The sequence below is a fragment of the Idiotropiscis lumnitzeri genome, chromosome 15, assembly GCF_059441095.1.
Source record: "Idiotropiscis lumnitzeri isolate Australia: NSW breed Sydney's pygmy pipehorse chromosome 15, RoL_Ilum_1.0, whole genome shotgun sequence".
Lineage (NCBI taxonomy): Eukaryota > Metazoa > Chordata > Actinopteri > Syngnathiformes > Syngnathidae > Idiotropiscis > Idiotropiscis lumnitzeri.
Window position 1 is genome coordinate 7,084,701 of NC_142405.1, and position 12,781 is coordinate 7,097,481.

General features: G+C 40.6%; 1 protein-coding gene across 4 annotated transcripts in view; it reads left to right on the forward strand.

Moving 5' to 3' along the window:
- The first annotated feature begins 894 nt into the window (after positions 1-894).
- LOC148322576 (uncharacterized) overlaps positions 895-12,781 on the forward strand; it is a 47,181-nt gene continuing 35,294 nt past the window's right edge. The window contains exons 1-4 of one of the 4 annotated variants that reach the window (XM_088317086.1): positions 1,382-1,495; positions 3,081-3,143; positions 8,959-9,131; positions 10,415-10,578. In XM_088317086.1, coding sequence (XP_088173212.1) covers positions 1,441-1,495; positions 3,081-3,143; positions 8,959-9,131; positions 10,415-10,540 — 417 coding nt within the window. In that variant the 5' untranslated portion in view covers positions 1,382-1,440 and the 3' untranslated portion in view covers positions 10,541-10,578. Of the gene's footprint in view, positions 971-1,381; positions 1,496-3,080; positions 3,144-8,958; positions 9,132-10,414; positions 10,790-12,781 lie in introns of those variants that run through there. The other 3 variants (XM_088317085.1, XR_015846646.1, XR_015846645.1) reach the window with 3 other exon arrangements.

Genomic DNA, 12,781 nt, shown 5'->3' on the forward strand with positions numbered 1-12,781 from the left:
TAATTACCATAATTGGGGTTAATTAATGAAACGGTTTACTGCCGTTGTAATTCCTTTACGTTTTAAAAACGCATTATCCATCCATCTATTATGCAAGCATACAACGGTAAAATACCAAATCTATAAAACATCATCTTGCCGGTTAGTTTATTGGGCACGAAATGGAAAGGAAGTGAACATCATTTTTAAAAAAAATATATTATTTTTAAAAAGTCCATCTTATCTTATTTTTCCACTCTTAAATGTGATTACTCAAATAGCATTTTCTTATCTTGTCGTTAAAATTTCATTTTAAAGCAAAACAACTAAAGACCAAACAACCTTTCCTGATATTTGGTTAGAATATCTTCTCTTGCGTCGAACTAGTTCAGAAAATTGGTTGATCTAATGCTTCGCACGTGTCCCTCCTTAGAGAAAATCAAGCTTCACCTGGGAAGAAAAGGCGAATGAAAATGTGCAGAAATGTACTTGACATATCACCATCATTTGCGTGGTTGTGCCAAATTTGCAACTTGTTCAAAGAAATGAGAAAGTCGTGAAGAAAAAAATGATGTGAAGATCTGCCAAATGTACTAGACTGCCTTGGCGGTAGCGTCATTTGGAAGTTAAATAGTTCCTAGAACGAGAATATTCATTCATACTCTGGCCTCACTAGACTTTCAAAACAGCATCCGGTCTCAACCAGGCCTTTCCACATTGAAGCGAAGCATGCAGTCCCTCTAAATAGAATTCTTTCTGCTCTCGGCACAATGACCTCACAGGTCCTGTTGCCGTGGTAGCAGCAGGACAGATTGCCCCCGCCCCCGCCCCCGCCCCTCCTCCTCCTCCTCCTCCTCCTCCTCCGCCTCCTCCTCCTCCTCGTGACATGCTATATGACGTTGTCCAGACACTGGAGGGAGTCCTAACGTAAATGTTGAGTGGAATGTTGACTGGCGACTTGGAGTTCTCAATTGAGTGAGTCTCCTCCAAGGTCAGTTTTCTTTTGTCGAGACAAAAAGAAAGATATTTAACTATTCCATATTGGCGGTGCTTTGCTTTCATAGTGTCCGCCATATAAATGGTTGTGGAGGCGCGAAAAAAAAGTTGTTCATTCTTTTAACGTAGGTGTGTACTATGATAGACTGTCGACATTTAACCCACGCAGACTTTCACCCAGTTTGTTATGTTTAGGAATTGACTTTAATTGGAACACAATGTTGGGTTTGGAGGAAGCAGAACATTGTTCGACTTTAGTTTCTTCATAGTCTTGTGAAACCAGTTTAGCGCGAGTCAAGCACACGCTGATCTAATCTGCGCACATCATGGGGTCATTTCGAGTTTTCAATGTCATTTCCTCATTAACATAATCATTATCAGCAGCGTTAAATTGTCATGGGGGCGCTGTTGCTGTGTGCTGTGACCTTTGGGTTCAACATTTCATGACTCAGATGTCCTCTGGGGATGTCAGGTTTCTTTGTTTACATTCTAAATAGAATATTGAGCGACATGGAAACAGGTTTGTTAGTTGCCTGAGCGTTTTTCTATTTCAAAAGGAGAATTGTGTAAGTGTTCAGGACTTGAAATGGAAGGGAATGCCTGCACCTCTCAAAGACACATTACTTGGTAGTCAGTCAGGCCTATTTTTAGACCGCAGTCAGGTTTGTGCGTCATGAGAGAGTATGAATATTATTCATTGTTTTCATTATGCGTTGCAGAGAGGTTCAGTCTGTACGGCAGAATTTCCCCTGTTTCCATTTATTATGCTGTTGAGATGCAGGGAATTAAAGGTTACCGTGTAAAACGGAAGCTACAGTAAATAACTTGTCAGGTGTGTTTAGAGAGGGTGTGATGACTTATGATTGATCAACAGGTAAACAGGAAGATTAAATTGGGGAGTGTACAGACGGCTCTTTGTGAGGGCCCCTATATATATATATATATATTTATACACGTCTGTTTACTTTACATATATGTGAGTGAGCGAGCGGCAAAGCAAATGCCTCTAAGCTGACCTTGGCTGAAATCCTCACGTGCAGCTCACGCCTAATGAAGACGTGTGTGTGCGTATGCGTTCATCCTGAGCAGCTTAGGCAAGAATCGCATGACACTTGACCTTTGACCTGTGCTGTGAGCAACCCCTGTCCGAATGTGTTCATCTATGCGGAAAAACAGGACTGCCTGGGTTGGAAGATTACACTGTTCAAAAAAATGGTTACTACATTTTTTTTAGAAGTAGAAATACAAGTGAACTTTTCCAAATATTTTTTTTCATGCTCATTTTTTTTTCTTTTTTACGCCCTTGTTTTTTTTTCAGAATTTAATATAATAATAATATGTAATATTGTTCCATAATTAGTAATATTTATGAATTTCAGGTGGAATTTTTATCTGAAACGTCATCGCTATGCTAGCTTTTATTGGTCAAACTTAAAAACAAAATAATTCTCGAAAACCTGATGTTTTTTTTTTTTTTAAATTAGCATCCAAAATACTTTTAAGGAGAGTGTTATTAAAAACTAATAGGAAATTAGACTTGCGGAACCACAGAGGGACGTAGCTCAGCCAACGGTTCTTAACGACATCTGAAAGCGGGCCGCACACCTGTCGAGTGACCATTAAGTAGGTTGCTTGAATAGACTGCTGCGATGGGGAATCACAATGAAAGTTTGCCCGAGGACATTTCTACGCCTGATCTGTTGCCATAACAACTGCAGCTCTAGCCGAAGCAGGGTAAAAAAGTTGGTGAATTAATTCTGGAATTGAAACCATGACTGACATTTTAAACATCTTTACTGTGTCGTGCTGTGCCAAAGTACGATGCGGCAGACATTTTTGGATTGGCTTGAGCAGTAACAATGACAATTGACAGTTTTTTGTCAAACCGACTTAAAAGGGGCGTTTAAATGTACTCTGGCTGAATACCTTGTTACTACATTTTGAGTGTTATACCAAAATACATTTGATCACTTTGAAGTTTTATCATTTGCAAGAAGAACAATGAGAATCTGACCACCAAATGATTGTCACATCTTTGTCCTTTATTATTGAGTACAGTAAACATTTCTAGACAATGCTAGAACATGCATATGCTTGTGTTGCAGTGACAAATGGATCCAAACACCAAGACCCATCTGATGGGAGAAATGAACGCTACATGCCAACTGGTGAGTGACGCAATCATCATACAGCAGAATAGCAACCAGGAAATTAATGAAAAAGACTACCACAGTCTCAAAAAAGCCCAAGGAAACAAATGGACCAAGATATTCAGAGTAACAAAATCAAAATGCGTGTGCGTGTGAGGTGTCCAAAGTGGTGACAGGTGCAGAGTTTTCTGAGCTGATGACTCAGAAACGCCAGTACAAAGTTGAAAGTCATAGGGGTGACTGACACATGGTTCATGCTTCTAGAATAATAATGATAATAAATAGGTTGGCGGCTCTGATCACGCGAAGCTGCTTAGGATGTCCATATATATACATGCAAGTCAACGAACCCGCATTTACACCTGATGCTGCGTCATCTGAGGGTGAGAAGCTCTTTATAATGTGTGACTGTCGTTTTTCGGATTGAACCGTGCAATGAGAAACAAAAATACAGTAATGAGCGTGCAAGCAGAGCAGCTGTGAGCAAATTCCTCGCCTTTTTTCGCTTCCTTGTTGACACGCACAACACGAGCACACACTCCTCCTCATTTTACATACTGTAGCGTATACAGTACCATCTATACTTTGCCAAGAAACAAAATGCTCACGGGTGACATAACCTCCTGCTATAGAAACAAAAGAAGGCATGTTATGCAAGTAGCATGTGGTAATATTTTTAATCCGCCGAGCAGAAAAGCCTTAGTCAAAACAGACATTTTCATGAGTTTTTTGCACAACATAGGTCTGCCACACACTTTTCACTCGATTTTTGTTTTTGGTTATATAAAAATCCTACTTTACTCATTCAATCCATAAGACCTACCTATACCTTTTTAAAAACATAGTCCCCGCCTCCCAAAGACGTATTTATACGTCTTAGCTTTTTGCGTCATAGTTCCGTGTTTTTATAACATTAGAACACAATATTCTGTTGGCTTTGCAAAATCAGTCAAAATCCCGAAAAATGCTAGGATTGAGGGGTTTCCTCTAGTGAAAATGCCTGGGATTCAATGAGTTTTAATTGCTTTCAATTAATTTGTCTGTATTGTGATCCAACCAATCCAGTGTTATGTTTGAAACGTGTTGTGGAGCGTCAGAAAGTAGTTGGCGCGCCCAGAGACAGTCCAACGCAAACACTTTGCAATCCTTTGCTGAGTTATTTCTTTTTATTTACCGTTCAATTCTGATGAAAGTTTCCCCTCCCCCACACAAAAATCAATAATGGTCCAGGAAACGTCCTGCTAACATACCAATGGACCCCCTCATTGGTGGTCTGCGCCCTCCGTCCATGTCCTATTATGTTCCAAAGGCCAAGGCAAGTTAGTCTTTTCCTGTTTGCCGCAGAAACTGTGTCTGTGGTATTAGGTGCAACTCTTTTTGCTCCTAATCAATAGAGGTTGTTAGGTCCTCTCTCTGTCTCCATTCCATTGTAATGCAACACAGAGCGCTGCACACACGGCCTTGACAAAGCCTGCTTGTATTCTTGCAAAACCTTGAGCTGGAAGCCTTTGCGGCAAAAGTCTCTGACCTCACTCATTCTCGTTTTATTTGCACCCACAAAGCGCTCGCATGGAAGGGAAAGGTCCATTGTAGTCGTCAATGCGAGGATTAAAAAAAAAGTTTATATTTACATAAATAAACTCATGTTCCGTGGTGTAGTTGGTCACGAGTATGCATGCTCGCAAGCGGTCTGGACTCTAATTCAGGTTGTCACAATGCTAATGGCCTTGGTACGGCGATAAACACATTGCAATACACGCCATAAATATATTGTAAATACATAGTTACATTACTGATTATCGTCATTAGTTGGGTCATGAGCTTCGGTATACAGCCCATAAATTAATCGCAATAACAATAATAATAGTTGTATATGGCACCTTTCGAAACAAAGTGATTTATGGTGTGGCGGCAGTGTGGGTTCCTTTCCCGCTCAATGGACGGATGACCGAAGGTGAAGGTCGATACATGAAGATCCACTGACATATTTACGTCACCAGCTCGTTCTGTATTTATTGAAGGAACCTGCTTAAGTTGTTTGTTGCCTCACCGGCAACCAAGAGACAATGATCCGGTCACGTATGAAGTGCTGCATTTTAAAGAAAATTTGAGGAGTGACTTTAATTGGCCGCAAATGGAGTCGGCTGTGCTCATGCCAACAGCGGCGCAACCCGCCCTTTTTTCTTTTTTTTTTTTATAGAAAGTACACCGGCTTGCACACACCTGCGAAATTACCAACGGCCTCACACGCCTTCATGCAGATTCACGCCACAACAGTCGCAGTTCTATTTTTCAGTACTTTAGTTTATTGTTTACAAAATGTTGGTTCCGAGTTGACCGGGTTGCAAACCGTTTTTTATTTATTTATTTATTTATTTATTTATTATTTTTTTTTACAGATCCTTGTAAAGCAGACGTGCTATGCCCTTGCTCCTGTGGAAACCAAAACTTAGAACAGAACAGAAGTGGGCTTTAGCAATAATGCCTCTGTATGTGTGTGTATTTGTGCGTTCGTGTGTGTGTGTGTGTGTGTGTGTGTGTTTGTATGTGCGAGGCTGCTGAGCCAGGCCTCTCATTATGTGCAATGTAATCTGAGCTTTTGGGGCCCGGGCAGGCCCAGCGATTGAAGTACACGGTGGTCGAGCACTGGTGCCATCCCCCTCCCGTGCCCTCGCACTGTCTTTCCTGTGCTTTCACTCTGCTTAGCTCGGCAACTCTGATTATACAGCCAAGAGGGTGGGGTGGACGTTTGTTGTAGAGGTGTGGCCGAGGTTTGGCTGGAGCAGAGGTGACGGAGTTGAGAGTTTCGGAAAGCTTTAGTTTGCCTGTCAATCAGTTTTAAAATGAAGAGTATCTGATTCCTTCGCTGTAAAAGGAACAACATCAGCTAATCTATATTAAGTGATATTTATTCTGAAAATCGAAATTTTAGCTTACTCCCTGGACCGTGCACTTCACACGTAGGCCTTCAGTGAAGTCCTACTTAGTCCAACTTGAATTAACCCCCCCTCATAATAGCGTGCTACTGGTATTATGAAATCTGCCCGGCAACACGAGCTAGCTGAATTCTGATTGGATAAAAACTCTCACCTAAAAATACAACAAGATGACATCAATGTGAAAAATATGATCATGATTCCTTGATTTTTGTTAGGCTCTGATGGCCTTGACTGTCCATCACTGCTAGTTCCTGGTTATTGAAAGTATTTAGCTGTTGTTCAAAACGACTATAATACGTCTTGATTACTTTTGATTGAAATTCACTAAAACGCTTACAAAATTCTAAAATAAACTTTCATAGATTAATGGAAAAGACAATAATGGCAACGCATCCATCCATGCTAGCACATAACAGGTCGGCAAGACACCAATTTGAGTTTGTAAGCACTTACTCCACATGGACTCACATTTCGGTAAAAGACAACTTTTGCGTTAACTACTCTGTAACTTCTGTGACACACACAGAAACACACGCACACGTGCTCGTGCGAGTTAACTTGGCTCTTGAACAAATTTGTCAAAGATTATCCTCAGAGTTGGGTAAGCTAGAACAAGTAGCAGTTGTGGCGTTGTGAAATATGTCCCCCAAAGAGACATTGTGTGTGTGTGTTTGTTTTAGAGTGAAAGATGCTGAAGTTGAGCAAAAAGAGCGGATGGATAACTTTCGGTTTCCTCCTCGATGCAGTAATGATTAATGGCCACACACACGCGTCATGAGGCCCATCGTCCCGTAGCTTGAACTGCACTTGATTTTCTAAATCCAGCATTCGAATCCGTTGCATTAGAAATATGTGTACCAGAATTATATGAGTTTAATCTTCCGCAGCATTTGAAGTGAATTTTCAGAAATATCTCTCGCTTTTGGGGAGCCAACAGCCGTCTTGAACGGTGACCTTGTTTCTCCTTGACAGAACTAGGTCTGTCTTCCGCAGAACTGAGCGTTTGCATGCATATTATTGTGCAACCCGTCACGTGGACGTGTGTCTCCGAGAGGAGGGGGCCTGGTTGTTGTACCCCAGGGGAACTCTCCACTTCTTTCCACAAGCTCTCGTGTTCATTTTCTTTGTACGGCGGGTAATTGGAGGAGTGAGTCAGTGTGGCGCTCTCCGGGGAGCGCATTATTAATTTGTTGCCACTTCTGCCCCGCTGCAGTTTCACTTCAAAACCGAATGCGTGAGCGACTTTGGGGAGGTTTTTGTTTTGTATATTTTCATAAATCCTTTTGGCTGGGTTTTAAATGAGATTGGGATTAAGATTTCAGATTGTCTTGCTTTCTTCCTCACCGCACCTTGCTACTGGTGTGTGTCTATGTGTTAACGTGAGGGCGGCGGTTGGCAGAGTGCACTTTTTGTGAGTCAGCTGAATCTCTTCCACTTGGCACAGCATGACATTTGAAGGAGCGAGAGAGGCAGCAGCCAGCCTCATGACAGAAGCTAAATAGACGACGGCCGGCGGTCAAAGTTGCCTTCCCAAAGTCTCGATGGCTCTTGCGTTTGACGTAAACAAGCAGTGGCACCTCGACTTGTGAGCGACCCAACTTACAAGTTTCTTGGAAGGACGTGGCGCTCGCAACAGGAAGCCGTTGGGCTGATGGTGACAATTCTTTGAAAAGGAGGCAAAAGTGCTTTGTTGCCACTCCTTTTTATGTTCACTTTGAAACAAAGACAAATACATGTTGTGTATTTAACCTTTCGTTAACTTTGTCGACTTTGACAGAAGTTGGCTAGCTGGTAGTTTAATGTGAACACAATGCAAAACATCATTGATGTGATTCTAAAACCTCATCAATGTTGCAGTAATTATATATAATATGTATTTATGCATAGATGGGCACTTTACCCTATTTTGCCGTGCCGTCCAACATCCACGACCTGGGCAAACTTCCGTCCTTATTCATAAAAAAAAGAAAATATTAAAATATATATATATATATATATATATATATATATATATATATATATATATATATATATATATATATATATATATATATATATATATATATATATATATATATATATAATAGCATTATTATGAATACTTATACACATCACATTATGGAAAAATATTTATGTCATTATTTGGTAAACAAAAATAATGTTAATCAAGACAATGCTTAATAATTTCGATTCTTCAAAGTAGGCACCTTTTGCCAGATAACGGCTTTGCACATCTTGGCTATGTGTATGATGCTTTATGACCTGGAATGATTTTTACTTCACAGCTGTGAATAAGCAAGAGTTGATACCTTGAAATTCTTGACCTATAAAATGTGTGTGAGACCATGTGAATTTGAACTGGTACTGTAAATATACTGTAAACGTGTATGTGTGTGTAAGTATGTGTGTGTATAAAACATCTCTTTGAGTGCTGGCATGTTCATTCATATTGTAAAATGCCAACAAGAAACTCATAGCATCATACCCTCTCAAACCAACCCACACCTTATCCAATCAAATTGTAATTCCACTGAAATGAGCCCGATTGAATCGCCGCAGTTTAACTTGAACCACCCTTGAATCCAATTCCGCCCATATATCGAGTACCATGTCGAATCGTCTTTTATTGGAGCGATGCACACCTCAAAATCCATAATTCAGAAACAAAATATCTATTTGTATCTAAAATTATTTTCTTGCTTGATATGAACAGTTTATAAACTATTACAGTCGCCTGTATGAGAAGAGAAATTTAACATCAAAATGGTTTTATGCACCAATATTAATAAACTTGAATCCCGAAAAAAATCAAGCGTTTGCGTGACTTTCAAATGCCGCGAGCGCACATGCAGAAGCTTGATGAGATTCCAATTTGCTCCCATCTCACGGTTTAGGTGCTAGCATCAGTCTGTCCATCTGTCCGCCTTCCCACACTGAGCCCAAGAGGAGACTGAAGCTGTCTGCCTGCATTTATTCACTTCGATTTCTCCCAGGCACCAAACTGCAACATGTCCAGACCACAAGAAATGACAAAATGAACATGCGCACACATACTGCAAGAGAAAATGTGAGTGGAATCTTCAGGATCGGAGTGAATGCTATTTATGTGTTAAGCAGCATTCTTGTGTGCGCGCACCTTTTATTTGGCTGTTCACCACTGTGGAATCAAGTGAACGCCAAACCACACGCACCCTATTTTCATTCTCTGGGTTCTTTTCTCCATCCTCCATGACAATAGGGTAGCTGATGATTTGCTCGTTCCTATTTTTAGTAGAATATACAGGCTCATCTAACCTTACTGCGGCTGGAAAGGGAATTTGAGAGGCGCTGAGGAAAGGCGGGTGTGGTGGTGCTCCAGTGTGTGTCCTCAGGGTAGATCATGTCAGATGGGTTTGACCTGCTTCTTCATTTTTTTTTTCTTCTAAATGTTGCTCAATGTCTTGTGAAATGTTCCAGATAGATATTTGCTCTCTTAAAGATCAGTCAGTAAAGTTGTCAGTATGGCCTTTGGCATGAGTTACAATTGATCATTTACTAATTCGGGATCATGTTAAGGTGTTTGATCAATTTGTGTACAGTGGGCATAAAAAGTCTACACACCCCCAGTTGAAATGCCTTTTTTTAAACTCGAGACCATTTCAAAATTGTTGAACGTCACCGATCTCTGAACTCAATAGAATTTACAACATCGTTTTGAGAGTATGATGTGGTTGCAAAACTGTGCACACCCTATTTAAACTAAGATCTCATTGTGTATCTGAATGAATCAATCACACTCTGAATACATTATAGATGTTTAAAAAGGTTTCTAGCAGAAGACCCGAAGGTTTTGTCCTAACAATAACCGCTCGTTGAAACTGTTCATAATTCCTTTCACCTTCCATCCTCTGATTGGATCGTTTTTGTTTTTTTTTAACTCGCTGATTGCTCATTAGCTCCAAAATTCTGATTATGTAAGGCCTATTTTTCACATCATGGCTCAAAATATTTTTCTATCCCAAAGTCCACAGTCAGCATACTTGAGTTAGAGCCACGGTTGAAAGTCAGGCAGTCTGCCCCCTGCTGCTTTTTACAACTTGCTTTTTTTCTTGCCTTAGCTATTGCCGGTTCCCCTTCTTAAAGTATTCATTTTGTTAGACTACGAGCAAAAATTGTGAAATATGACTTATGGATTTAAAAACGCATCCATAGGTCTTGTCTAATGACACCCAGGACGTGCATCAAACAAATAAATAGCCTCTAATCAGTGTTTGGCGTAGGAGGGATGCTGCGAAATGATGATGGTTGTGTTCTGGTTCACTGACAAGCCTGCGGTCTCAAAGCCACTTTGCATATGTTTCTATTTTTCAGTGCGTCTGCGTCAGCCTCAACCCAACCATTAGCGTGTCTCATGTGTGGCTGTCGAGCCGCCGTGGATTCGATCGCAGCATCAGTTGCAGGGCGGGAGGAAGACGGCAGCTCAAGGCCAAGCAATAGCGGGATTTTTTTTTTTTTTTATCACCGGCTCACGTCAGGTCTGAAACAATTAATTCTCATTCTAATTATTTTACGACAATTCATTGCACTAAAAAAAGCAACGTGCAAACAGTATTAATGGGGTGATGAGGATTTTTATGACCTTATAAGGGCATCTCGAGTAGCATCACATGACCAGAGGTGATAACCTATTAATATATATATATAAATGTAAATATGTTTAAATGAAAAACGAAAATACAGTCAATATTTTTTATGCAGCCCATGTATTGGACGGGGCAGGTGTACCTAATGAAATGGCTCCTTCTAAATGCATGCAACCTTAACCTCATGTTTGTGTTTTTTTTTTTTTTTAAATGAACATTTTTGAGGTAAGGCGTTTCTATTCGTCTCTCATCAGCACGACAAGCTTAACCTCTTTCGTCATCTCACCAGCAGTCTGTTTTTATTTCCTATCCCCCTCTAACTTCCCATCTTTCTCGCTCACCATCTGCTTTATTCAGCCGGCCACTCGTCCTCCGTCCCATCCTTCTTAGCTTGCTGCTGACGTCTGCAACCGAGCCGGAGCGTGGCTAAGAACCGCACTAAATCAAACCTGTTTCTAATAAGATGCACACACACGCAGTTTGATATGAGCGCACATGCATATGTGAGTGTGACGTGCTTACACATAATGCCGCATCGGGCAAATTAACCTGTTGGGTAAATGTTACCCACGCACAAATGTAATAATTCGTAGATTAGGAGGGTTTTTGTTTGGGTTGAGTTTGTTTGTAAACATTCAAAAGGTGCAGATTCACTGTGGAGGGCGATTACATAAAGCATGTCATGTAAAAATGATCAGGCAAAAAAGAGGAAATGAATCCAATCTGCCACTTTTGATATCATCTCAAACCTGTCCACTTGGCCTGCTCCTCCGTACTGTTTACATAAAAGATATCCATCTGTTCTTTTCACTATTTTTATCCACACGTGGCCTGCTGTGCAGTGGAAATCTCAGGTCCGCCCTTAAAAACGCAATCAGCAGCTGACCTGTAAACAACAAACGTCTTTAAATCTCCTCTTCCTTGTAATATAAAATGTTTTCCTGAAGTGTGCTTTATCAGGCTTCTTTTTGGGACCAGTGTTGGGGAGATTAGGATTTCCTGTTAGAGTTTAATTGCGTTTAGGTTTAGGTAACCACACACAGAAATGAAAATGAAATGAACTAAAATTAAAATTAATTTAAATTTAAATTGTTTTACTATTATTACTATATTAATATATTAACTATTATTTTAATTTTAATGTACTCATTTGGCATTTTTTAAATGACTTCACATTAGGTGTTTAAGTTTTTTTATTAAGTTAAAATTGCTGTGAATATATATATATCTTATGTCTTATTTTATATTATTCCGGGTTAGGGTTTTGTCTGTGTTCAGGTTTAGTGTTAGGGTATAAAGTAAGTTTTAGATTGTTTATGATTCATCTTTGTCTAGAGTGTTCACGTTTAGGGATGAGTTTGGGATTTTGTCATAGTTAGGGATTAGGTTGATGGTTCCATCCGACAGGAGTGTGTGAGCTCCACCCTTACACGTACATTTGTTTCCAATCAGAGCCGCCTCTGAACTGGCGAGGCGCTTCAGTGAATACATCATCCCAGCAAAGAAGTATGGCAATATATAGAGGAATGAACACGCATCTTTCACATTGAGTGTACTGTATATAATATATGACGTGTGTGAATTCAAATTAGAATAACAATCTATTTTTGTGATGGCAGCTTTTTCCACTTAGTCTTCCTCCTCCTTATTTTGGCTCAGAGCAACTCCAATATTCCTCTAACAGCACAGTGGGCACTCCATCACACCGCAGGATGGATGGTTTATGGGCCCGCTGTGAACTGCGAGCAGCCCAGTGAAGGAAGACGCATGAACAAGTCTCGAAATAGGGATGAGCTACAGTACGTGTTGCTCCATTGCGAGGCATGGAGATGACGCTACCTGCTGCTTTTTTAAAAAAAAAAAAAAATGTCCTTCCCCAACAATCACCCTCCGGTGGTGTGGGTGTGCGTGAGAGGCATTCAGCAAATTGAGCAGCAGTATCATCCCCCCCCCCCCAAGCGAGTCAGTCTGCTGTTGCCAATACAAGTGATAGAGATAATGTCCCACCCTCCCGTTAGCCCGGAAATGCTCTTGGAGAGTCTCAGGAGTGCATCACCATGAGCAGCATGACAATGCAGCATTTGGAGGACGTGAT